This window comes from Rattus rattus, chromosome 10 (assembly GCF_011064425.1).
Source record: "Rattus rattus isolate New Zealand chromosome 10, Rrattus_CSIRO_v1, whole genome shotgun sequence".
Classification (NCBI taxonomy): Eukaryota; Metazoa; Chordata; class Mammalia; order Rodentia; family Muridae; genus Rattus; species Rattus rattus.
In genome coordinates, this window is record NC_046163.1 from 38,143,424 (window position 1) to 38,168,929 (window position 25,506).

Below are 25,506 nucleotides of genomic sequence, written 5' to 3' on the forward strand. Positions count from 1 at the left end.
CTCAACTATTTTTAATATCCAAAGCAGTGTAGAGTAAAAGTAAAGAAGGCCAGTTAGAGAGAGGCTCAAGCCCTGGAGGGGTCCTTGGCAGGCACATGTTACTGAGAACAAGGAAGCTGGAGTCTTTCAAGGTAGATGGCCTAGTTCAAGCTTTGCATGGGAGTTTCTTAGAACAAAGAAAAAACTGAAAAATGGATCAGGGCTCACAGAAATAAGAACAGAGGCTCTAGTGTTTACATTGCTTATTTAATTGGGAGCAATATTTCCCAAATCTTAATGCATATCCCAATAGATATATCTTGAAGACAATGTTAGGCAATATCTCTACAAGGTGTCCAGGGTCAGGTGTTTGGTTAAGGTTTCCTTCATTATGATAGAAGAGAAAGGACAGAGAGTGTAAAGAAAAGATCATCAGTATACAACAGTTCAGGTCACTAAGGGAGTGACATTACCAAGTGCAGACTGAGTTGGTTCTAATTAGTGTATTTTAAAGTACACTATAAGAAGAAGTACTTCAAAGAAAATAGGAACATACAGGGTTTAAATGGGTGTTCCTAGAGATTAAGAAAAGACACACTTTTCTGTTAGGAAAAATAATTTATAAGCAAGATGGAGAAATTCAAAAATATACTCTGGCAACTGTGTGCATAGTTCACATATCTACAAATAGTGCCATAAAATTAGCTTAACTAAAACCAGTGACTCACCAACATGACTCACATCAAAGTGATACAATATACTAATAGCAACTGAGTAAACATTTCACTGCCAATCTTGGAACAACAATGACACCAACAACACATCTCCCTGCAAGTAACAGGCATGAATTTTGACCAGTAAACTACTCCTGTCCTTGCTAATATCAAAATGACTTAAATGGGAACTTGATTGCAGCAAACTCTTAGTGACTGGAACTATTTTATTTCCATGATTTTTTTCTCTTTTCGCTCTCTATCTTTTCTCTTCTATCATACAGAATGAAGCTCTGACTTGACTTAGACAGACAATACACATGTTGCTGCACATTCAACTTGCTCCCCAGTCATAAACAATACATGTGAAAATCTGCCAAAATGGATAATCAAAAGAGGATATTAAAATGCAACAAAGAAAAATGATGTTACTGGAAGCAAGATCTGATCAATGGACGATGTGGAAGTAACCAGCTCTAAGAATGGTGACTCAGGAGATCAGACATGATGGTAGAGAAAGTTGGTGAAACTGCAATCACCAGAAATAGGGAATGTAGTTTTGACAGAAAAAACACAACTCCATAGAGCAGTAGTTCTTAACCATCCCAAATGCTTTAATACAATGCTTCATGTGGTGGTGATCCCCAAACTAATAATAATGTAATTTTTATTCCTACTTCATAACTGTGATTTTGCTACTGTCATGATTGTATTTTTGGATATAGATGTGGTCATGACCCATAGGTTGAGAACTGCTGTCCTAGAGGATCTAATATAAAGAAACAAAGGTAGGTCATACTAAAAGGACTCTTGGGGGTGTTAAATAACCCGGAAAGAGTGAAGAATAAGTGCCAGAGCTGGTCTATGGAGATCTGTATAAGAAAATTCACCATCATAAGAAAACACTAGCTTTGTCATGTAAGTCTCATCGGACAAAGGGGCCATATAAGGAAAAGACAAGTAAAGGATAAACTACCTTGGTATCTTTGGGACTTGGCAAAGAAATATAACACATTGATTCTCTGTCTTGCCATTGTTTTACGTCAGAATGAACTAAAGAGTCAAAAGAAGCTCTGTTATATTACTCTTCCACATATGCTTAACCTAAAATACAAGAGCATTTGAAGAGAAAAATGTTTTAGGGGTTCATAAAACAATATAATCTTCATGTCTATTATTGTTAACTTTGGGGAGTCATATTTTGATTTCCCAATACAGTGTGAAACAAGGGCTGCCCTTTCTGCGTGTGTGTGTGTGTGTGTGTGTGTGTGTGTGTGTGTGTAAGAACATATATATGGGAAAACCAAAGGACAATTATCAATGTATTATTTTCAGTTAGCAGAAAAAGAAACACAAGTTTAAAGTATAATTGTAGCTCGATGATTGGAAACGTATCTAGAATTTCACAGCCCTGAAAACAAACAAAATGAAAGTATACATTTCTTTGGTTGATTATATGAAAACTTAGAAAAAATGATAAACCCTAGCAGGACTGACAGAAAACAGATGATGATAATAAAATTCATATAAAATTTAAATGATAATGATTGAGATAGCTAATATGTTCTGAAAGAAAATGAAGAATCTTTAAGACTTATGCCATGGGATTTAAGATTGATTAGAATGTTTAGTACTGAGAAGTATACTAATATTTCAAAGAAAATGAACTAATGGGGTAAAGTGCAGAATCGTGTCAATAAACCAGCCATCACATGTCTACTGCTGTGGGTTTCTGACAAGGTAACTGGCAGCATAGTGGGTCTGAGTTGGATTAAATTGACCCTAGATCTACTGAACGTGCACAGGGCAGAGACTGCGAACTTTTTCCTCACTCAATGCATAAAAACTTCATGGAATCAGAGTCATAAATATGAAAAAGCAAAACTGGAACATTTCTAGAAGTTGACAGAAGGAAAGCAGCTCTTTGGAGAAGGTGAGGATTTATTATACTGCACAATACATACCAGGCACAAAGGAAACAAATCTATTAGACATCACAAAGACTTGAAACTTATTTCCTTTAATGGTACCCTTAGGTGGAAGGAAAAGCCACCAAGTTTTATGATACATTGAAGATCGTATAAATGAAAAAGAAATTCTATTCAGAAAATTATGACTCTGTTATATGAATTAAGAATATGCTATGTAACCCAATGAAGAACTAAATAAAGACTTGACTATGTGTGTAAACAACAAAATGTAACAACAAGGATACACAATGACCACTATCCATAGAAAAGATAGATTCCTTATCTTGTTAATTATGTAGTGTATCTTGAAGGCACAGGAGGGTACTTTCACCCACTCAAAAGAAGGGGTAAAAGTCAAAACCTAAAATATCAAGTACTGATGAAAAGGTAAGGCAAGTAACAAATTAGAAATGTCCTGTGGAATATAAATTAGCATGACTAATTATTTGCAATCTTCTACCAAAGCTATCCAACCAAGAGCCTATCATCAGCTTACACATGGTCACTGAAAGAAATGGGCAGAAACACTTAGAGCAGAACTCATTGTAATGAAAATGAAGAAAATTTTTAGGTAATCCAAATATGGAAATTTTTAACATAAATGACTGAGCTGTTAATATTAGCATATATTTTTTTCTTGTACTGGAATGAAGATTAACATTTTGACTAAGGAGAGCAGTAGGAATGAATCTTGTGACTATAATGATGGATGATGAAAAAATAAAACACAAGAAGAACATGGTAAAAATTTTGAGACAGGGTCTCTCTACATAGGCCTCCTTGTCCCAGAACTCTCTATGTAGACCTGGTTATACTTGAACTCACAGAAAGATGCTTGCCCCTGCCTCCAAAGTGCTGGGATTAAAGACATGCACCACAATATCCAGTAAGAACACACTATCATGTTTTTCAAATAAACCTAAAACTGGGGTTGACAATGTGCTTCACCCAGCACACTGTATGCTTATTACATGTGAAACCTTGACTTCTCTTACTGGCACTGTATAAGCTGCCTATGGTGGTATACACCAGTCATGCCAGCACTCATCAGATGGAGTGAGATCAAGACTTCAAGGTCTTCCTCAGAGGCATAGAATTTGAGAACAGCCTAGGCTGCCCAAAATCCTAGGCATTAAAACAAACAAACAAACCAAACAAACAAACCAAACAAACAAACAAACAAAACTACTCAAAAGCTGTGCGAAAGAAATCCAGATATGTTTGCAATGCAACAGACAAGGGGCATAGCGGAGCCTTTGCCACTGTGATATTAGTCACCCCATGCTTCTATTTTTATGGTCAATTGGGGTAGTTGAGCTATCCATTTCTCATTTTACATGTTTGTGGTCTATACTACTTTCCAAGAGTGATTACCCATATGGAAGTCTAAACTTCAGAGAAAGATGAAAATAAATTTAAGACATAAATACTTTGAGATAACAAAAGGAAAATTTCTAACAAATCGATCAAATTCTGAATTTTACCCATACGCTTGCATGCACGTGTGTCTCTCTTTGCTGGATTTACAGACAGATATTTGGGTCACTTACTTCGAGCCAAATTTCATTCTCCTTCTGCAGGCTATCTTTCGACTTCTCCCTGCCTGCATCCTGGTCTTTCTTCAGATTGAAGACACAGGGAAACCAGCCAGGAAAGAGATGATATGGGGATGAATCCGGGTGGCGTGAAGTACAAATCTGAAATGCATTATCAATCCCAAATTAAGTGTCACGTAAATTAAGTCAAGAAAGCTTGCCAGCATAAAGCCTACTTTTCTCTCTTCTACATGCTTAATGGCCATGCTAATAGATGGAGAGTGCAGAAAATCCACAATTCATATAGAAGAATTTCTCAATGCTGTTACCCCCAATATGTATCTCACCAGGGAAGAAAAACACATAGGACAACTCTCTGTCCATCATCAGTATGGGAAAGTGAACCTTTCTGGCATACTTCAGAAGACTAACCCAAGGGTTCACTTTGCAACTCTTTCCAGAGTGATGGTTAGGTCATTACCAATCTGCAGCAATTGACCCTGTAGGGAGGATACTGAATCAGGCAGACAGGGCTAGGTAGAGACTCCAAGAAGCAAAACTCCAGAAAATATCTCCTACTACACTTAAAGAAGACATTCAGGCTAGACTAAAAGCCACTTCAGAGAGTTGCCATGAACTCAGAATCACCGATTCTCCTCAGTCTTTGCCACTGAGCTCCGAAACTCCAAGGATACAAACGCCAAGACTTGGCAAAGAGAATGTGGCAGAAAAGGCTAGTCACCTCATTGTATCTTCTTGCCCAATCACCTTTCCACTAACGAACATCAGCATTGTTCAAAGTTATCCAGTTAAGTAAATACTCATTTCCTTAAGGTTTCCTACAAATAAAGGTGACTAAATAGACCAGTAAGATTGGGGCAAAATATCTAGTGTTGAGCTTCTAGAAAATTTTCCATTTTCCCAATAAGCATGGGCAAACACTCAGCTGCAGTGGACAGCCATCCCTTTGACCTGCTTCCTTCTTCCCCTCCCCCCATGGAAAGCTAAATGCAAGGTTCTAGGAGCACAACTCAATGACAAAGCATTCGGTGACTGTGCTAGGCCCTGAGTTCAAACCCCAGGCACCACACACACACACACACACACACACACACACACACACACACAATGTTTACTTCATGCTTACAGTGGCAATAACCATGTTAGTAGCAAGGAAAAGGAAACTCCAGACTAAGAATGAACGTACTGGAATCTATACACTGGCATCATTGATGAGACACGGAGACAGGCATTTTGAGTAATTCCTTCTACGTATTGAGAAATGCCTCCTCAAAGTGGGAGTTTGTTCTTTTTTTTTTTTTTTTTTTTTTTTTTTGGGGCTGGGGACCGAACCCAGGGCCTTGCGCTTGCTAGGCAAGCGCCCTACCCCCGAGCTAAATCCCCAACCCCAAAGTGGGAGTTTGTAATACAGTTCTTTCATCCTGCCCTCCAATACCCAGAGGCCTGGTTTTATCTCTGGAGACTATCTTGCCCATTGAGCAGAGAGGCTATTTGGTGATGAAAGTATCTGGAATGGTACCCAAGAGCCAACTGCCCTTCGTCTTGTCTTAAGTTTTCAATCTTAATTCACCAATCCCATTAGCACACTCTCTGAGAGTCTTCTCAAGATCTGCTAGGTAGATAGGGGAAAGAATTCAAAGAATTCACTCAGTTTATTTTAACTATTAACTCTAGCACTTCTTCAATAATAATTTAAATAAAATTTGCTCTCCACTGACCTGTTATATACAATAGATATCAATAAATGTGGACCAAAAGAGGGTAAATAATCTGTCCATATTCACAGTAACATTAATAGCAGTAGGTCCAGCTGTGTAATTCAGACTTTCTGATCTCTTATATTGCTGCCTTTCATCCATTCACACTAACCTCCACCACATGTAGCGACCAAACATAGTTTATAATAGCTGCATGTTAAACTTCAAGGTTCTTGCATATGCCTTGAGTTACATGGCTGGTGTTGAGTTTGAGTAGTGTGCATAAGAGGTACTGGATTTTATGATTACTTTATTCTGAACTTGGTGCGGACAAAGCAGGATGATAACATCTTGGATAAGGTCCAAGCTCCCAAACATTCAGACAGCCCCGAATCCACTCTTCTGGCCTAACTTACCAATGAATGAGGTTCTCCTGTTACCAGGGAAACAGGACACTTCTTCTTGTCTTCATGGTAGGAATATGCCTGGCTAGCCCACTGGTCCAAATATCCTTCCGGAGTATGAAGGCCACAGTCTATGATGCTGGTTTTCTTTTCAAAAGCTTCACAAATACCATCTCCCTCATACCGGTAGCAAAGGCTTGGCTCCCCTGCAAAGAAACATGGATAACATTTATAGAATTTTTTTTCATATCTTTTAGGGGAAATTTAAAATGATAGTATTCCCAGCAATTCTTCTTCAACACTCTAAAGACAATCTTGTGATAACTGGAGAGCACTGTATCCACCAAAATACTAATCCCAACACTCTTGGAGAAAAGAGGTCACTCTTTATGCGGGAAGAATCAGAATCTAATAAAGTTATAGGAAAGGTTGGACTTGGGAGAGAAGGGTAAAGAAGAAAAAGCTCTATAACCTGTATATAGGGGAAAAGTTGATTTTATTTGATTTGTTTTGTTGGGATTTAATGCAACAGAGTCTTGGTAGCCTAGGTTGGCTCTGAACTCCTGACTTTCTTGCCTCTCGAGTATTACAATTACAGGCATGTGCTATCATGTCTAGCCAAGGTATTTTAGGGAAAGTTGAATGAGATGTGGAGTATGTTAGAAACACATGGGACATAGGAAAAAAGTCAAATTAGAATTTAAATAAACAGTATGATGTAGATGTATTTGAGTTTCCTTCACTGTTTTTTTAAACATTCAATTATTTAAGGAGTTCTTCACCAAATTAAGATTTTTTTTTTTGCCACTGAGCTGTTTTTCTCTGAGCACATAACTGCTCAGGTCCTGTGTGAAAGTCTGTACATAGACTCTGTCTCATGGAGGCTTCAGGTCTCTCAGCTTAGGACAACCATGAGGTGTGAAGGTTTCTTTTTTATTCCTATTGTTTGTTTTTTAAATGAGAAATACACATCTAAATGAGTTTGTTTGAATTGAAAAGTGACTCTAACAATTTATGGTGCTTGGTTTGAGTGAGACTTACATAATAAAGGCCCATTTCCTCTCTCAGCCTGTACCACCTCATACTGGAGCATAACACACAAAGAAGACAGGAATATTTGGGGGAAACCATTGGAGTTGTAAGATGAACCTGAATGCACTGGGCAAGTTCTACCCCTCCACACTGGGCAGTTTCTACTAGGTATATAGTTTTGCTTTTTTGTAGACTGGCTTCTTTTAGTGTGGGAAGCTGTCCATCAAAATGTATAGCAATTAATATTGATAGCACAACTCAGTTTCTCATATCTACTTAAAGCAACAGGATACTGAAGTAGAATTAAGATTCAAAACAAGTCTGCACTATTCAGCACCAACTCAGTAAAACTATAGCTCAGATTTATTATTACTATAGTATGCTTTTTCATTACTTATTTTCTTCCTCATAGAAATTCCACAGATATATTCTGGCAATTTGTCAGCTGCTCACCCATATACAGTTATTATTTTCCCTAATAATTGTCTGAGATTTACCCTTCCATGGTAAACCTACTTCTGTATGCCAGTGTAAGCTACTCTTTATAGGACATGGTTCTAAGCCCACTTAAAGTCTTCATCTGCAGTCGATCAAATTTATGGCGTCCTCAGGATCTCATCCAGCATATGTACATTTGAAACAACATTCCTAGCAGAGCAAGCTCTCTCTCTCTCTCTCTCTCTCTCTCTCTCTCTCTCTCTCTCTCTCTGCCTTTGTTATTATTTATGACAATTATATACATATATAATATAGCTTCTATCCATAACTCAGGTATTGCTCCTTTTCATTTCTTGTTTTTTTTCTAACACTTTGTTTTTTTTTTTTTTTTTTTTGCAATTCCATAAGAAAATAATGGACTTCTTTAAATCACATTTAACATGTTCCAACTAATCTATTTTTTTGAAAAGTAACAGTAAAATCATATGTTTAACATACAATAAATTTACTCACCAAAAAAGATGTCTAATAGTAGGATATACCACATCAATTTAACTCAGCCAATTACTTAAATTTAAGCTTAAATATGGTATTTTAAGTATAGTTACAGTAATTGTGATATAGTCTTACTGGAGTTGAGAGACTGAGAAAATATGAGTCTAAGGATCAAATGAGATAGAAACAACATGAATGCTGTTCTTGAGTTAAATGAGACTTGAGCCCCACTGGAGATGGCACACTGTGCGGAGACTGTGTGCCTATTTTCCGTGTGTGACCACTATGTGGCTACCAAGAAGAAATGATACAAACAGAGGTAGCATTAACAAATACTTGTGCACAAAAGAGGGGGGTAATTTGTTCAGTATACTCTACACAGCCAGACCACATCTGGGGTATTGGATTCCTTTCTGGGCATTGACCGTACAAAGCATGCCAGGTTGGGGTAAATAGGAAAGGGTCTGGAAACCTAATCACATGAGGGGGATGTTTGGATTGGAAAGGAGAAGAGTGAAGAGGCATTTCAAATATCTGAATGGTAGTCAAATAAAACAGGAAAAAATGTATCCTCTGTAGCTTCATCATAAGCAACTCTCACTTGGTTCAATATATTAGAAGTTACATTTTGGGGCCAGCTTGGCAGAGCCCTTGTATACCCTTTGATGAGTCACTAAGATGGTCTGAGTCTCAATGTACAAAATGAAAACTGGGTGACAAAAAATTAGAGCAGATAAGGCCATTGTTAAACAGAACCATCTGTTTCAAGTACCTTTTACATTGCCAGAATTATGTAAGCTGAAACTATGTGCCCATTTCTCAGGACTGGATAGAAGTGACTTCTCTAACTGAAAAGCTGGACTCTAAACTACTCCATCTATCTGGAAGGAAACAGTCTCCTTCAGATGTTATTGCATTACAGACACTGGGGTATATGTGATGCTACTTAACACAGGGCACTCAGTGGACCATTGTTTGGGTTGGCGAAGGACTAGGTAATCAGATAGGTGATGTTAAGAGTCTACGACTCAGAGATTTGGTGCTGGAGAGCAGGGGTGTCACCCTGTTTTATGTAGTAGTTGACACCTTAATAACAAGTTCTACATATTATAATATGCTACATTGTCTCAAGAGTTAAAGGAGGCTGAAGTGGTTTCAAATGCACTGATATTTAAGATGAGTTTGATGTGGGGTTATACTCCAGACAATCATTGCAATGTACAGGATGGGTAATAGTTTGCATCTAAGAAATGTGTCCATGGATAGATAGTTCATTGTAACTAGGGGGAGGGTTGTGTGCTACACCTTAATGCCAAGAGTTTAGATATGAAGTCATCCCCAGGTCAGGAAACACCATGGCCCTCTGCTAGTCTTTATGGTCTCATCTACCAAACTAGATATCAAGAGATATCTTGCCTCTCCTCTGCCTTATTCTTGGCCCTAATTTGTATATAGAACCTACATGATTGTTCTGCTTATCTGGCTTTTGGTATATGCATGAGGACCCAAGAAAGGCCTTGGTAAGGTCAAGCTATGGACCAGTACAATCTGTTTAACATGAAATTCTAGATCTGCTCTTCCTTGGCTCAAATCCTAGCTAGCACATTCAGATAAATAAGAAAAAAATTATTTAAGCCTTTCATGCCTTTGTTTAGTTTCTTCATGGTTAAAAGTAGCTGTATGTGAAATATTTGGGGTTATTGTTTTAATCATCATTAAGATACAGGACACTAAGAATTCAAAAAACAATACAGTGATATAGCTCTAAAAATAAGATGTGATCCCAATCCCCTAGGCTCACCTGCACAATTGAAGCCTTCCTCCAGTTCACATGCTCTTGAGCACCCATCTCCATTCAACAGGTCTCCATCATCACACATTTCTCCCATACTCCTAGAAATATACATTTAGATACACGTGACTTTTGCTCATTCAGCTGCCATCAATTCATTTCAACTCATCATGCTTTAAAAATTAAAAGCTGTGTAAAAATATGTAATAATCTACAGAAAATACTAAATAAACAGTATTTAAAGTAGAAGTGAGGTTAGCAAAATGGTAGATTAGTATCATCTGGGGGTTTTAGGAATTCCTAGAAATCAAGTGAATTATAGCTCAAGAACATGTGGAAGAACTTCTGAAGTGTGCCTGGTGAGATGAACCACCAGCCCTGTGATAAATGGAGACTTGGAATTAGCTGATTTGTGTCTTTCAAATTTGCTTTATTTATTTGTTAGATCCAGTGATTTACAAGAACAGTAGCATTGTAGTACACTAATAAACAATATGGAAAATAGAATTCTAGAAAGCAATCTCATTTAGATGGCAAATTATAAAATCTGGATAAAAGAAACTGAGTACAACAACCACACACATGCACACACACACACACACGTGCACAGGTATACACTCACACACGCAGGATTAATATGTAACTTGGAAATTTAACTCCTGGGTATATTCAAAGGAAATGGAATTAGTATGTCAAAGAGTTGTCGGTAATGTAATATTCATTGCAGCATTCTTTGACATAGCTAAAAGATAGAAACCACCTAAGTGTCAATCAATGGATGGAAAAGTAACTGTGACACACATCCAATAGAATACTGTCTAGCCTCATAGGAAAAAAAGCCAGTCCTCTAAAGCAGCATGGATAGAGATGGAGATCATGTTGAATAAAGCAGGCACAGAAAGAGAACTAACTATCCTGTGAGGTTGCTCATATTTGGGAAAAAGGAAAATAATCTCATACACATTGAAAGTAGAATGTTGGGTTTCTAGCTGGGGCCTGAACCTCGCTGATCCTGGCCCACAGCTCCCTGCTCCCAAACTCTGTGGGAGAGAGAGCTCAGCGCCCAGACAGGTGGGCACTCCTGAGACTGCAGGGCAGGAGAGACAGTCAGTACAACCCACCCTTGTCCACATCCCTGGCCCAAGAGGACTGTATAGGGCCTCTGGGAACAGGAAGATAGGGGCACTCAATGCTGTGGTCCAGACACCACCCGGATCTGAAGGGACCTGGTCAAACAGCTCCCTGCACCCAAACCTGATGGGATGGAGAGCTTGACTTTCAGAGGGGCAGACACACATGGGAAGCCAGAGGAGACTACTGTCTGTCCCCATTTCTAACTCTAGAGGAAAAGGCCTAGCACTATTTGGGCCCCCTGTGCACGGGGTCCCGAGAGAAGGCGGGGTAGGCCCTTCTGGTTGCTGCCCTTACAGAAAGCTCAAACCCGGCTCTGAGGAGTGACTTCAGTCCCGAGACCAGAGGTAAGACCAACTTTTCTGCTCCAAGTGACCTGTCTGGTGGACTCAGGACACATGCCCACAGGAACAGCTGAAGACCAGTAGACAGGAAAGACTACACTCCTGAAAGCAGAACACTCTGTTCCCATAACTGGCTGAAAGAAAACAGGAAAACAGGTCTACAGCACTCCTGACACACAGGCCTATAGGATGGTCTAACCACTGTCAAAAATAGCAGAACAAGGTAACACCAGAGACAACATGATGGCATGAGGCAAGCGCAGGAACCCAAGCAACAGAAACCAAGACTACATGGCATTATCGGAGCCCAATTCTCCCACCAAAGCAAACACTGAATATCCAAACACACCAGAAAAGCAAGATCTAGATTTAAAATCACATTTGATCATGATTATGGAGGACTTCAAGAAAGACATAAAGAACTCCTTTAGAGAAATGCAGGAAAACACAAATAAACAAGCAGAAGCCTATAGAGAGGAAATGCAAAAGTCCCTGGAAGAATTACAGGAAAGCACAATCAAACAGGTGAAGGAATTAAAAATGGAATAGAAGCACTAAAGAAGCACAAAGGGAGACAACCCTGGATACAGAAAACCAAAGGAAGAGACAAGGAGCCATAGATACAAGCATCACCAAGAGAATACAAGAGATAGAAGAGAGAATCTCAGGAGCAGAAGATCCCATAGAAATCATCAACACAACTGTCAAAGATAATGTAAAACAGAAAAAGACACTGGCCCAAAACATACAGGAAATCCAGGACACAATGAGAACATCAAACCTAAGGATAATATGCATAGAAGAGAGTAAAGACTCCCAACTCAAAGGACCAGTAAATATCTTCAACAAAATCATAGAAGAAAACTTCCCTAACCTAAAGAAAGAGATGCCCATAAACATACCAGAAGCCTACAGAACTCCAAATAGATTGGACCAGAAAAGAAACTCCTCCCATCACATAATAGTCAAAACACCAAAAGCACAAAACAAAGAAGGAATATTAAAAGCAATAAGGGGAAAAGGTCAAGTAACATATAAAGACAGACCTATCAGAATTACACCAGACTTCTTAGCAGAGACTATGAAAGCCAGAAGATCCTGGACAGATGTCATACAGACCCTAAGAGAACACCAATGCCAGCCCAGGTTACTGTATCCAGCAAAACTCTCAATTAACATAGATGAAGAAACCAAGATATTCCATGACAAAACCAAATTTACACAATGTCTTTCTACAAATCCAGCCCTACAAAGGATAATAAATGGTAAAGCCCAACACAAGGAGGCAAGCTACACCCTAGAAAAAGCAAGAAACTAATTGTTTTGCAACATAAAAAGAGAAGACAAGCACACAAACATAATCTCACATCCAAACATGAATATAACAGGAAGCAAAAATAACTATTCCTTAATATCTCTCAACATCAATGGACTCAATTCCCCAATAAAAAGACACAGATTAACAAACTGGATACTCAATGAGGACCCAACATTTTGCTGCCTACAGGAAACACACCTCAGAGACAAAGACAGACACTACCTCAGAGGAAAAGGCTGGAAAACAACTTTCTAAGCAAATGGTTTGAAGAAGCAAGCTGGAGTAGCCATTCTAATACAGAATAAAATCGATTTTCAACCAAAAGTCATCAAAAAAGATAAGGAAGGACACTTCATATTCATCAAAGGAAAAATCCACCAAGATGAACTCTCAATCCTAAATATCTATGCTACAAATACAAGGGCACCTACATACATAAAAGAAAGCTTACTAAAGCTCAAAGAACACATCGCACCTCACACAATAGTAGTAGGAGATTTCAACACCCCACTCTCATCAATGGACAGATCATGGAAACAGAAATTAAACAGAGACATAGACAAACTAGGAGAAGTCATTAACCAAATAGATTTAACAGATATTTATAGAATATTCTATCCTAAAGCAAAAGGATATACCTTCTTCTCACCACCTCATGGTACTCTCTCCAAAATTGATGATATAATCGGTCCTAAAACAGGCCTCAAGAGATACAGAAAGATAGAAATAATCCCACACATCCTATCAGACCATCACAGGCTAAAGCTGGTCTTCAATAACAATAAGGAAAGAACACCCACATATACATGGAAGTTGAACAATGCTCTACTCAATGATAGCCTGGTCAAGGAAGAAATAAAGAAAGAAATTAAAGAGTTCTTAGAATTTAGTGAAAATTAAGGTAGAACATACTCAAAGTTATGGGACACAATGAAAGGTGTGCTAAGAAGAAAACTCATAGCTCTTAGTGCCTGAAGAAAGGAAAAGGAGAGAACATATGTCAGCAGCTTGACAGCACACCTAAAAGCTCTAGAACAAAAAGAAGCAAATACACCCAGGAGGAGTAGAAGGCAGGAAAAAATCAAACTCAGAGCTGAAATCAACCAAGTAGAAACAAAAAGGACCATAAAAAAAATCAACAGAAACAAAGATGGTGCTTTGAAAAAATCAACAAGATAGATAAACCCTTAGCCAGACTAATGAGAGGACACAGAGAGTGTGTCCAAATTAACAAAATCAGAAATGAAAAGGGAGACATAACAACAAACTCAGAGGAAATTCAAAAAATCATCAGATCCTACTACAAAAGCCTACATTCGACAAAATTGAAAATCTGCAGGAAATGGATAATTTCCTAGACAGATACCAGGTACCGAAGTTAAATCAGGAACAAATAAACCATTTAAACAACCCCATAACTCCTAAAGAAATGAAAGCAGTCATTAAAAGTCTCCCAACCGAAAAGATGGGTTCAGTGCAGAATTCTATCAGACCTTCATAGAAGACCTCATACCAACACTATCCAAACTATTCCACAAAATTGAAACAGAGGGAGCGCTATCGAATTCCTTCTATGAAGCCACAATTACTCTTATACCTAAACCACACAAAGACCCAACAAAGAAAGAGAACTTCAGACAAATTTCCCTTATGAATATCGATGCAAAGATACTCAATAAAATTCTTGTAAACCGAATCCAAGAGCACATCAAAACAATCATTCATCATGATCAAGTAGGCTTCATTCCATGGATGCAGGGATGGTTTAATATACAGAAAACCATTAACGTAATCCATTATATAAACAAACTGAAAGAACAAAACCACATGATCATTTCATTAGATGCTGAGTAAGCATTTGACAAAATTCAACACCCCTTCATGATAAAAGTCCTGGAAAGAATAGGAATTCAAGACCCATACCTAAAAATAGTAAAAGCCATATACAGCAAACCAGTAGCTAATATTAACCTAAATGGAGAGAAACTTGAAGCAATCCCACTAAAATCAGGGACTAGAGGAGGCTGCCCACTCCTTACTTATTCAATATAGATCTCGAAGTCCTAGCCAGAGCAATCAGATAACAAAAGGAGAACAAAGGGATACAGATTGGAAAGGAAGAAGTCAAAAATCACTATTTGTAGACGATATGATTGTATATTTAAGTGATCCCAAAAATTCCACCAGAGAACTACTAAACCTGATAAACACCTTCAGCAAAATGGCTGGGTATAAAATTAATTCAAATAAATCAGTAGCCTTCCTCTATTCAAAAGAGAAATAAGCTGAGAAAGAAATTAGGGAAATGACACCCTTCATAATAGTATCAAATAATATAAAATACCTAGGTGTGCCTTTAACCAAGCAAGTAAAATATCTGTATGATAAGAACTTCAAGCCTCTGAAGAAAGAAATTGAAGAAGATCTCAGAAGATGGAAAGATCTCCCATGCTCATGGATTGGCAGGATTAATATAGTAAAAATGGCCATTTTACCAAAAGTGATCTACAGATTCAATGCAATCCCCATCAAAATTCCAAACCAATTCTGCATAGAGTTAGACAGAACAATTTGCAAAATCATCTGGAATAACAAAAAAGCCCAGGATAGCTAAAACTATCGTCAACAGTTAAAGGACTTCTGGGGGAATCACTATCCCTGAACTCAAGCAATATTACAGAGCAATAGTGATAAAAACTGTATGGTATTGGTACAGAGACAGACAGATAGAGCAGTGGAATTGAAGACCCAGAAATGAACCCACACACCTATGGTCACTTGATTTTTGACAAAGGAGCCAAAACCATCCAATGGAAAAAAAGATAGCATTTTCAGCAAATGGTGTTGGTTCAACTGGAGATCAGCATGTAGAAGAATTCAGATCAATCCTTTCTTATCACCCTGTACAAAGCTTAAGTCCAAGTGGATCAAGGACCTCCACATCAAACCAGATACACTCAAACTAATAGAAGAAAAAGTGGGGAAGCATCTCGAACACATGGGTACTGGGAAAATTTCCTGAACAAAACACCAATGGCTTATGCCCCAAGATCAAGAATTGACAAATGGGATCTTATAAAACTGCAAAGCTTCTGTAAGGCAAAGGACACTGTGGTTAGGACAAACGACAACCAACAGATTGGGAAAAGATCTTTACCAATCCTACAACAGATAGAGGCCTTATATCCAAAATATACAAAGAACTCATGAAATTAGACTGCAGGGAGACAAATAACCCTATTAAAAATGGGGTTCAGAGCTAAACAAAGAATTCACAGCTGACGAATGCCATATGACTGAGAAGCACCTAAAGAATGTTCAACATCTTTAGTCATCAGAGAAATGAAAATCAAAACAACCATGAGATTCCACCTTACACCAGTCAGAATGGCTATGATCTGGTGACAGCAGATGCTGGTGAGGATGTGGAGAAAGAGGAACACTCCTACATTGTTGGTGGGATTGCAGACTGGTACAACCATTCTGGAAATCAGTCTGGAGGTTCCTCAGAAAATTGGATATTGAACTACCTGAGGACCCAGCTATACCTCTCTTGGGCATATACCCAAAAGATGCCCCAACATACAACAAAGAGACATGCTCCATCACACAATGGAATACTACACAGCTATCAAAAACAATGACTTTATGAAATTCATAGGCAAATGGATGGAACTGGAAAATATCATCCTGAGTGAGGTAACCCAATTGCAGAAAAACATACGTGGTGTGCACTCATTGATAAGTGGATATTAGCCCAAATGCTCAAATTACCCCAAATGTACAGAACACATGAAACTCAAGAAGGATGACCAAAATGCAAATGCTTCATTCGTCTTTAAAAGGGGAACAAGAATACCCTTAAGAGGGAATAGAGAGGCAAAGTTTAGAACAGAGGCTGAAGGAACGCCCATTCATAGCCTGCCCCACATGTGGCCCATACATATACAGCCACCAAACTAGATAAGATGGATGAAGCAAAGTGCAGGTTGACAGGACCAGATGTAGATCTCTCCTGAGAGACACAACCAGAATATGGTAAATATATAGGGGAAATCCAGTAGCAAACACTGAACTGAGAATGGGACCCCCATTGAAGGATTGAGAGAAAGGACTGAAAGAGCTTGAAGGGGCTTGAGACCCCATATGAACAACAATGCCAACCAACCAGAGCTTCCAGGAACTAAGCCACTACCCAAAGACTATACATGGACTGACCCTGTAATGAATAGCCTAGTAAGGGCACCAGTGAAGGGGAAGCCCTTGGTCCTGCTAAGACTGAACCCCAGTGAACGTGATTGTTGTGGGGAGGGTGGTAATGGGGAGGAGGATGGGGAGGGGAACACCCATATAGAAGGGGAAGCATAGGGGTTAGGGGGATGTTTGCCTGGAAACCGGGAAGGGGAATAACAATTGAAATGTAAATAAGAAATACCCAATTTAATAAAGATGGAGGGGAAAAAACAGAAAGTAGAATGTTGGTTTACAGAGACTGAAGTAAACAGAGAAAAGACTGAGGGGGAATATTGGTGTGCTCTGAATTACAATGACAAGGGAGGAAGTCCTCAAGTCCTCGTGAGGACTCTAGTCAGTGGACAAACTAAAACATATATATGTAGTGTATTCAAGAAGCCAGAGAGGGGTGTTGGGGATTTAGCTCAGTGGTAGAGCGTTTGCCTAGCAAGCACAAGGCCCTGGGTTCGGTCCTCAGCTCTGGAAAAAAAAAAAAAAAAAAGAAGCCAGAGAGGATGTGAATTGCTTACACATGAAAAGAGTGATATATGAAGAGATGGGTGTGTTCAATCTATTTAAATATTATACAATGTATCAAAAACATCACATGGGATTTGTGAATTTTAGTGTTTTATATAAAAGTATTTAATATGTTTAATTTTAAAAATATTGGCCTTTTTAAAAGGTAGTTTGTTTTCCTGGACACTGAGGTACACTACTCTAGACACATAAATATTCTGAGTCAGCCTTGGATGTACAAAAAGAGCCTCTCTCACAAAACACCAAAGCCAACAAAACATAAATAGCGAGGCTGTGCCATCTTATAGAACATCTGCGTCATCTTCTACTGATTTTATCTAATTTTTAAATCATTTTTCATTTAATCGCTTTCCTCTATAAAGGTGAAGTTATAAAATTCAGAATATTTCAGAATCGAATCCCCTGTTTATATATAAGTAAGCGATTAAAGTATGACAAATTGCAGGTGACTTAGTCAATGACATAGTTAGGGTTCAAGTCACACTTCTTACTTCCTAGTGGCAAATATCATATATGATGGAAAAAATGTCATCTTTGAACTTTAGTTGATATCTAAATGTAGGGCGAGGTAGGTAACTTACTCTTCAATGAGATTTCTTTTATAAAATATGTTATGGGAACAGAATAGAGAAAAGCTAAGTTGAAACTTGCATGAAAAAGTAAAATTTGGCAATTGCAAAATGGTTATGATTTACAGTTTTCTTCTTTACATTTCAATATGTCCAAATCAGTATAGATTTTAGCTCCATATATAAAGAAATTTGAAGTTCTAAAAGGTTCTCAAAACCAGGATATCACAAATAGATCATCATTATTCCAAGTATACTAAGGAGATGGATTAAAAATGAATTAGACATGAGCGTTTATAAATATTAAAACCATGGTTTTGATGCAAATCATAGTAATCATGTTTTAAGTTGTAAGACAAAACAGGAGACAGGAATACAAACATAGGAAAAGCATAGCTAAAGGAATTGTGTGTGGCTGACTAATAGAATGTTAGCCCAGCTTGTAGAAAGCCTGGGTTTAATCACCAGAACTGAAAATAAAGGCTAAAAATGTAACCCCCAAAACACTACCTACATGGTACGTCATACATTTTAATAATATTTTAAGCTTTATTTATGTCCAGCATTTATGAATGTTTTACCAGCATGTAATTCTGTGTATCTGGTACCAATAGAGGCTAGATCAGAGTGTCAGATTCCCTGGAACTGGAGGTACAGACTGTTGTGAGCCAGCTTGTAGATTCTGGGACTTGAACATAAGTCCTTTGGAAGAGAATCCAGTGCTCTTAACTGCTGAGCCATCTCTCCAGCCCCTTCACACATTCTTTTCAGACAAAATCAATATGGGTCACTAGAAAGGGCCCAGGTACCTGGTCTACCATGTGATGTTCAGGAAACATCCCAAAGCTCCATTTCTTGTTTACTTGTATATGGAGAGAGGATTGCTCAATAGACTGTACCCTAATGATTCCCCGCTTGGGGTTTTGGACATAATCTCGGAAAGAGGCAACTTTACAATTTTATTTGGAAGAAAATTCATTTTGTACAGTGCTGCCCAATAGAAATCTTATGAGAGTCATACATATTTTTGAAATTTTTTTGTAGTCACATAAAAAGTAAAAAAAAAAGATACAATTAACTATAATACTATATTTCATCCAATGGGGATACTTAAAATATTACCATTAATATTTTATAATAATATATAATCAATATAAAATGATTGATGAGACATTAGCATTCTTTTTGTATCCCCAACACTTAAACATTTAATTAACTCATTTTCACTTAAATCATTTTAATATTTGCCTTTTACTTCAATTGCATATTCATTGTTGGAAAAGTCAGTTCATCTATCGAAGTTGTTCCAAACTTTCAAGTTATACTTTAAGTTTTTTTTCCTAACAACTAAATTGAGTTTTGGTTTGAAAACAAAATTAGCTTAATTATATTAGAATTAATATTGCGCATCTTAGCTGCATTCAACATATTTTGAAGTCTTAAGTGCCACATGTGTCAGATGACAGGTGGACAGCATGTACCAAGAAAATCAACTCCCAAATGAGTGCTGCTCAAAATCTTAGGCCCCTCCTTAGCGCTCAACCTGATAGTCTTCTCTCTGGAACCAAGTGGGTTAAACAATTTACTTGGCTCCTTTTTGCCTTGTGTATTGGGGTGCCCCAAGGTGAAACACAACTGGGACTCAGAAATGACTCCCTTGGACAATAGTACCGATTATCCAGCCAAGTAAGCAAACAGAAGCTAAGGAAGTACATTTGAACATGGAACCTTGTGAGACCCACTAGCAGAGACCCTCTAGTTACGCTGCTTCAAGAAATGGGGATAAATATGACTACTAAGTTAGGAAGATGACCCTGCACCACCTTCTGCTAAATACACACAGGCACAGGCAAGTGATATCCCAAGGCTTTATGGTGGCCACAATTGAAGAATGTCACCAGAAGAGAGCTAGCATGCTGAGGAGGTGCTAGGGAGGAGCAAGGACAAATGAGTGAGATTTACATATTCGATGACCTCTGTTGTATTCAGATGGGAAGGAACATTTAGTATTTATGCTTTAATGTGATGAATTAAGATTATATCATGGCCTGAGGGCCTCAAAAGACCAAGAAGAGAAACAATGTCCAATGATCAATAGTTGGATGGAATCCCAAAAAAGGCCAGAGAATTGAATACATATTTTCCTCATCTGAGAAACAGAAAGACGGGTCATCCTATGGTAGAATTTGGCAATGCATCATCTTTGCCTTCCAGATTTCCACTCCCCAGCTTTATGGAAATATAGGTTAGATGACTACGAAGGGTATGTTAGATGAGGATTGACCAACTGCCTGAGGGTATCCTAAGACTGGATATATGTCTGTACTAAACTTGGACACGTTCTAGGCAAACCAGATGAATTCATTTCTTAGACTGATAACACAGGACATTAGAAAACGGATCATAGGATGTAAAGGGACCAACGTAGTAATTCTATATTTTCCTTTGTTATGTTTACAGAAGAGCTGTAAGTGGGTCAAATGAATACATCCCTTTCCTCAAATCACCTCCAGTTAATAAAACTGAACAAGCAGACCACTGGTCCAAATTATATCCTTCTTTAGTATTATTTAACCATCATCTATAGAAACTCTTCCCATACCTCACTGCCCTGCAGTTCTTCACTGAGGCCTTAAGGGGGCCCCAAAGAAACATCTCTGTATCTCAACACTCAGGGGACCAGTGTCAGAATAAACCCCTTCAGGACTATGCAGAAATGCCAGTGACCTCTTAAGACCCTAGAATTTCTACAGGAGGTTCATGAAGTCCCTCGCTCCTGTGCATTTTAAAGTTGAGTCCAGCTCACACCAAGGTTGGGCCTCTTTGAGCAGGGGAGCACGACCTAGCTCAGTCATGTGACTTACCTTTCTACCTTTCCATCTCCACAGTAAGGGCCTCCATGAATATGGCTCAGAGGAGGTGAAGCTTCTCCAAGTTCCCCTCCAGCTTCAGCTTGAATTTGGTACTGATACACCTGCCCGGGGATGACCTCCCTGTGGAAACCAATGAGATTAAGACCTTAACATCCGCAAAGTGGCATAACCTTTATTGTTGGTTCTCATGAGTTTAAGGAAACTATTATGTGAAACAAAATGTGAATTATGCCAATTGTCTGAAACAAAGATAAATATCCAATCCTATGAGCAGCCTTGAGTTTGACTATATAGTTATTTCTATTGGCTCCATGTGTAAATATAGCCTGGTGGGTTAACACTGACTATGATAGGCCCTGAGAAAGTAGGATGATGCCATGTAACGTTTTTAACCAAGGAACTATAGAACAACTATTGAAAAACCGGTAAGCTATATTTTTAAAGTAATCAAACTACATGAAGATTAGAATTTCAGTGCATCGGCTCAGTGAAGTCCTTTCTTGGATTTATGGGCCACAGTTTTCTTAAAAGAGAATTCTTGCCTTGGAAAGATTGGAACAAGCATTTCATAGAAGGAAGCACACAACTGAATACCACTTGGAAGAGGTAAAAATTTCCAGTTCAAAACAGAGTAAATTGCTCTCTACCTCCAAATGCCAAGAACGGAGTTGGTACAGTTGACCAGAGAGATTGAAGGAATGTATCAGACTCTCTGGTCCCTGGTGATTTTTTAAGTGGTGAGTGTATGACACAAGATGTTGACTAAGTAGTGAAAGAGCTCATGAATGGGGCTGCAGGTTTCAAAGATGAATTCTGCCTTGTCTTAATTTTACCCAGTGATTGTCCTGATTGGGAAAGTACCAGCCAACTCAAGATAGGATGCAAGTAGTCTGGAGGACACGATCTTGATGAATTATTAGGACTGCCAGGAGTGGGCAGTGAGGATTTCCTGCCAAGATTCTCTCTTTCCTTAACAGACTCTTTAATGCAACCACAGAATCACCACCCCACAATCTGATGTAGCAACCAGCAAACAGGAAATGTCTTGGGGTTTCCAAAATACCTTTAAAATCTTCTATACTGGCTTTTAGGTATTTTAATAGGAAAGACACCTAAATATTAAAGACTCTTAAATATTAAAGACTCAAAAATTTCAAATTAGTTTTCCCTTTTGAAAAAAAATCAGATGTTTTTTTAAAGCAAACCCAATTTTATTCCAATCAATGTCGGTGGTTGGTTTCTTTTATTGGGTGGTTTCTTCTTGTCCAACCATGCTTTAAAGTTTTATACTGCTCTGTTTTAGGAACAAGGATGGATGGAAATGCTACTGTGTGTTTATTCTTATCATGGGAAAAACACAGCAGCAGGTAATTTGGACCTCCCATGAGCTGTGTCTGTGAAGGGCAGTGTTCTACTGAGGAAAGAAGATGGAGTCAGTTGGAAATAGAGTTTGATTCCTAGAATGTCCATCTATTAGCTCTGAGGTAAGCCAAGCCTTAGTTTTCTACCTATAAAACAGGATATTACCAGCTTTAAATATTTATGGATGGATATCATAAAATAAGCATATCAACTGACTGTATAATCTAAATCATGCTAAGTTTGCTTTCTAAAGGTACCTCATGATCTGAATTCCACTTTCTTTAATTTCCTTAGCCATTTTTTCAACCTTCTGATGCTGAAGAAGAACAGCCACAGAAAGAAAGATATACTAGAGCTCAAACTGGACATTTTCTTCTAGGTTTTATAGCTGTGGTGGATTGCAAAAGGTCTACCCCAGTCAAGATGCACACCTGTACCTTTCGTGTGACTTCTGTCTCTCCTTTTAAGAAAAGGAGGTTTATTATTTGAATCTGGAATTTGGCGTGTTACATTATTACGAAGAATTTGTATCAGAAACTTGAAAATTATAAGAAGTGGAGGGTTTACTGTTCTTGCTTCTAGGAATTCCCCCCCGAAACAGACATTCATCCAGGAGAAGCAGCCCAAGAGAGTGCTGAGTGGTCATGAGGAAAAGAGTCCTCACAGTCCCAGCCAGGTCCGCTGTCTCAGCTGAGGACCTCATTGTGTGTATGATGTTATCCTAGAAGCAAGCAAGCAATCCAGAGCCTATCAGCTGGTCCATGCATAGAATAACGAAAAAGGTGTGCTACTGTAATCTGATTACTCCTAATGTGGCAAAACTTAACTAGCATGGCCCCTCTGATAAAGCTATTGTACCCTCTTATGCCTGCCATGCAATCCCAGGTGGGGGAGGGGAGGATTTGCCTTTCACTCTACCAGCATCTAAGGCAGACATGAAATTCTTAACCCAGTCTGCATCTCCAACACTGAGCATACTGTGCCAGGAGCACAGTAGAATGCACTAAATGTAGAGGGAAAGACGTCAAGTGAAATAACTGAAAACTAGAAACAGAAGAGAAGAAATGGAGAGGGGGGAAATCTTTAAGGAAAGGAAAAAATAAAATATACATTATGGATGAATCATGAAGCTGTGTTTAACATTTGAAAGACCTGTGACCTTTTAGTGTAACTATGGAAGGATTCACTATAACTTGCAAATTATGGAAACCATGCTGATTATTGGAAAGCTTCAAGAAGGAATCCAAAATAAAATTGCCACAAGTCAGAAAAATCTGATTCTGGTCAACTTTAGTATTAATTTCACTTGCTCAACTGAAATACCTCACACACTAATTTCCCCATTACCATAATGATGACATTGGCAGTCAAAACACTTGCTTTTCCCTTTTCTATGAAACATTTCTTCTTCATTTATGTATGTCACTTAGGATAAACGCTCCCCTGGACTTCTTTACTCTCCTCCAACTAAAAGCACCAATTATTAAAAAGTAGAAGCAGAAATAACCAAACTGAAACAAAGTCCTGAGAAGTCTCATGATTTGGAAGGTTCTGCTGTCCAACTTACGTATCTGTGAACTTCCTATGTGGATGCGTCACCACCATGGGCGAGCCACTGGAAAAAGGAGGCTCTCTGAGAACCTGGTAACTCACAGGCCTGCATCCGGAACACAAAGAACTACTGGGCCGAGAAGTCAAGAGAGCAGCATCAATTTCCATTCGTTCATCAAAGGTATAGACCTTCGCTCCCACGACCTTCTCATCCACGTGGAGTTTGACGGTGAGTGGCATATCACAAAAAGTGTTTAAGGGCCCAAGATGCATAGATTCTTTGTGTTCTAGCAAGATCTCGATGTCAAAGAAGGCCTTGGAAGAGTTCACGGAGAGGTAAGTGACCCAGAGGGTGAGGGTATCTGCCTGGACTGGGTGTTGGAAAAGCAGCTCCAAGCTGCAGCCTTCTGCTGGGCAGGGCACCGTCATATTCATGTGGTTCAGGTGGAGCTCAGGACTCCAGGCCTGCAAGCTAGGCTCACAGGGCTGATCAACATCAGGAGGCCCTGCGGAGATGAGAGAAAAGATGCGTGAGGAGTCACCTTTAAAATCATGCAAAGGAGCAATCCGTTTCAGAAGGATGAAGAAGACTTTGGAATTCTTATAGGAAGCTCATCATTTTGAGGGCTGTCTCGTAAATGTTCCTCAGGACAAAGGGTAGAAGTAAAACATCTGCTCCCACTACTGTCACTTGCACACTGTGACTTTTAAACAAGAGAGTCCACGGGGAATGGAAATAGAATGGGACAATGCTGCCATAGATGGAACCATAAGGGTAATGCTGAAAAATTAAGTTCTGTCCTTATAAAAAACAATTGAGCAGAGAATTATCTATACATAGTTTATTAATAACTATGTTATGTTAACATTCTTAAAGCCCAATACTAACTTCAATTTACTGTTATGGTCTTTCTGGTTTTCATCTCTAAATTTTTATTTCCTGAGTTCCCACCTTGGCACTATGACTCTTAGCCAAACTTTAAAGTCATGCACTGTGATTTCTATTTCAGTTCAAGTACGTCTATGCAGGTAGGTAACCATGTGTAGGAAACCAGGAAATACAAACGCATATGATGGAGCAGGGAAATCTAGAACTCATCAGCCAAGCAAAAATATAAGGAAGAAAAATATCAAATATCCCAAATACATTGCAGTCAGCTCGGGGGAAATAATCCACATGAGTATCAGTTTCTTTTACGTCATATGAGGAAAATTGAACCAAAAGTATTGAACAATGAAACGCCATATTGAGGCTCTACTGGACACTGTGCCGGAAGCTATGAGTCTTGATTTTTCTTATTTATAAATAAGATTTAGAAATGGATCAGCGCTTAAGAGCACTGACTGTTCTTCCAGAGGTCCTGAGTTCAATTCTCAGCAACCACATGGTGGCTCACAACCATCTGTGATGGGATCTGATGCCCTCTTCTGGTGTGTCGGAGGACAGCTCAGTGTATTCACATACATTAAAAGCAAAAACAAAGCAAAACAAAACAAAAAAAAGAACAA

At 38.6% G+C, this 25,506-nt stretch overlaps 1 protein-coding gene across 1 annotated transcript in view; it reads right to left on the bottom strand.

The window, feature by feature from the left end:
- The window catches only part of Pappa2 (pappalysin 2), a 253,101-nt gene that overhangs the window by 124,031 nt on the left and 103,564 nt on the right, over nucleotides 1-25,506 (bottom strand). The window contains exons 7-11 of the mRNA XM_032915633.1: nucleotides 24,014-24,503; nucleotides 21,076-21,204; nucleotides 10,086-10,177; nucleotides 6,332-6,525; nucleotides 4,213-4,359 (exon numbers count right to left, since the gene is read on the bottom strand). Coding sequence (XP_032771524.1) covers nucleotides 4,213-4,359; nucleotides 6,332-6,525; nucleotides 10,086-10,177; nucleotides 21,076-21,204; nucleotides 24,014-24,503 — 1,052 coding nt within the window. The remainder of the gene's footprint in view (nucleotides 1-4,212; nucleotides 4,360-6,331; nucleotides 6,526-10,085; nucleotides 10,178-21,075; nucleotides 21,205-24,013; nucleotides 24,504-25,506) is intronic.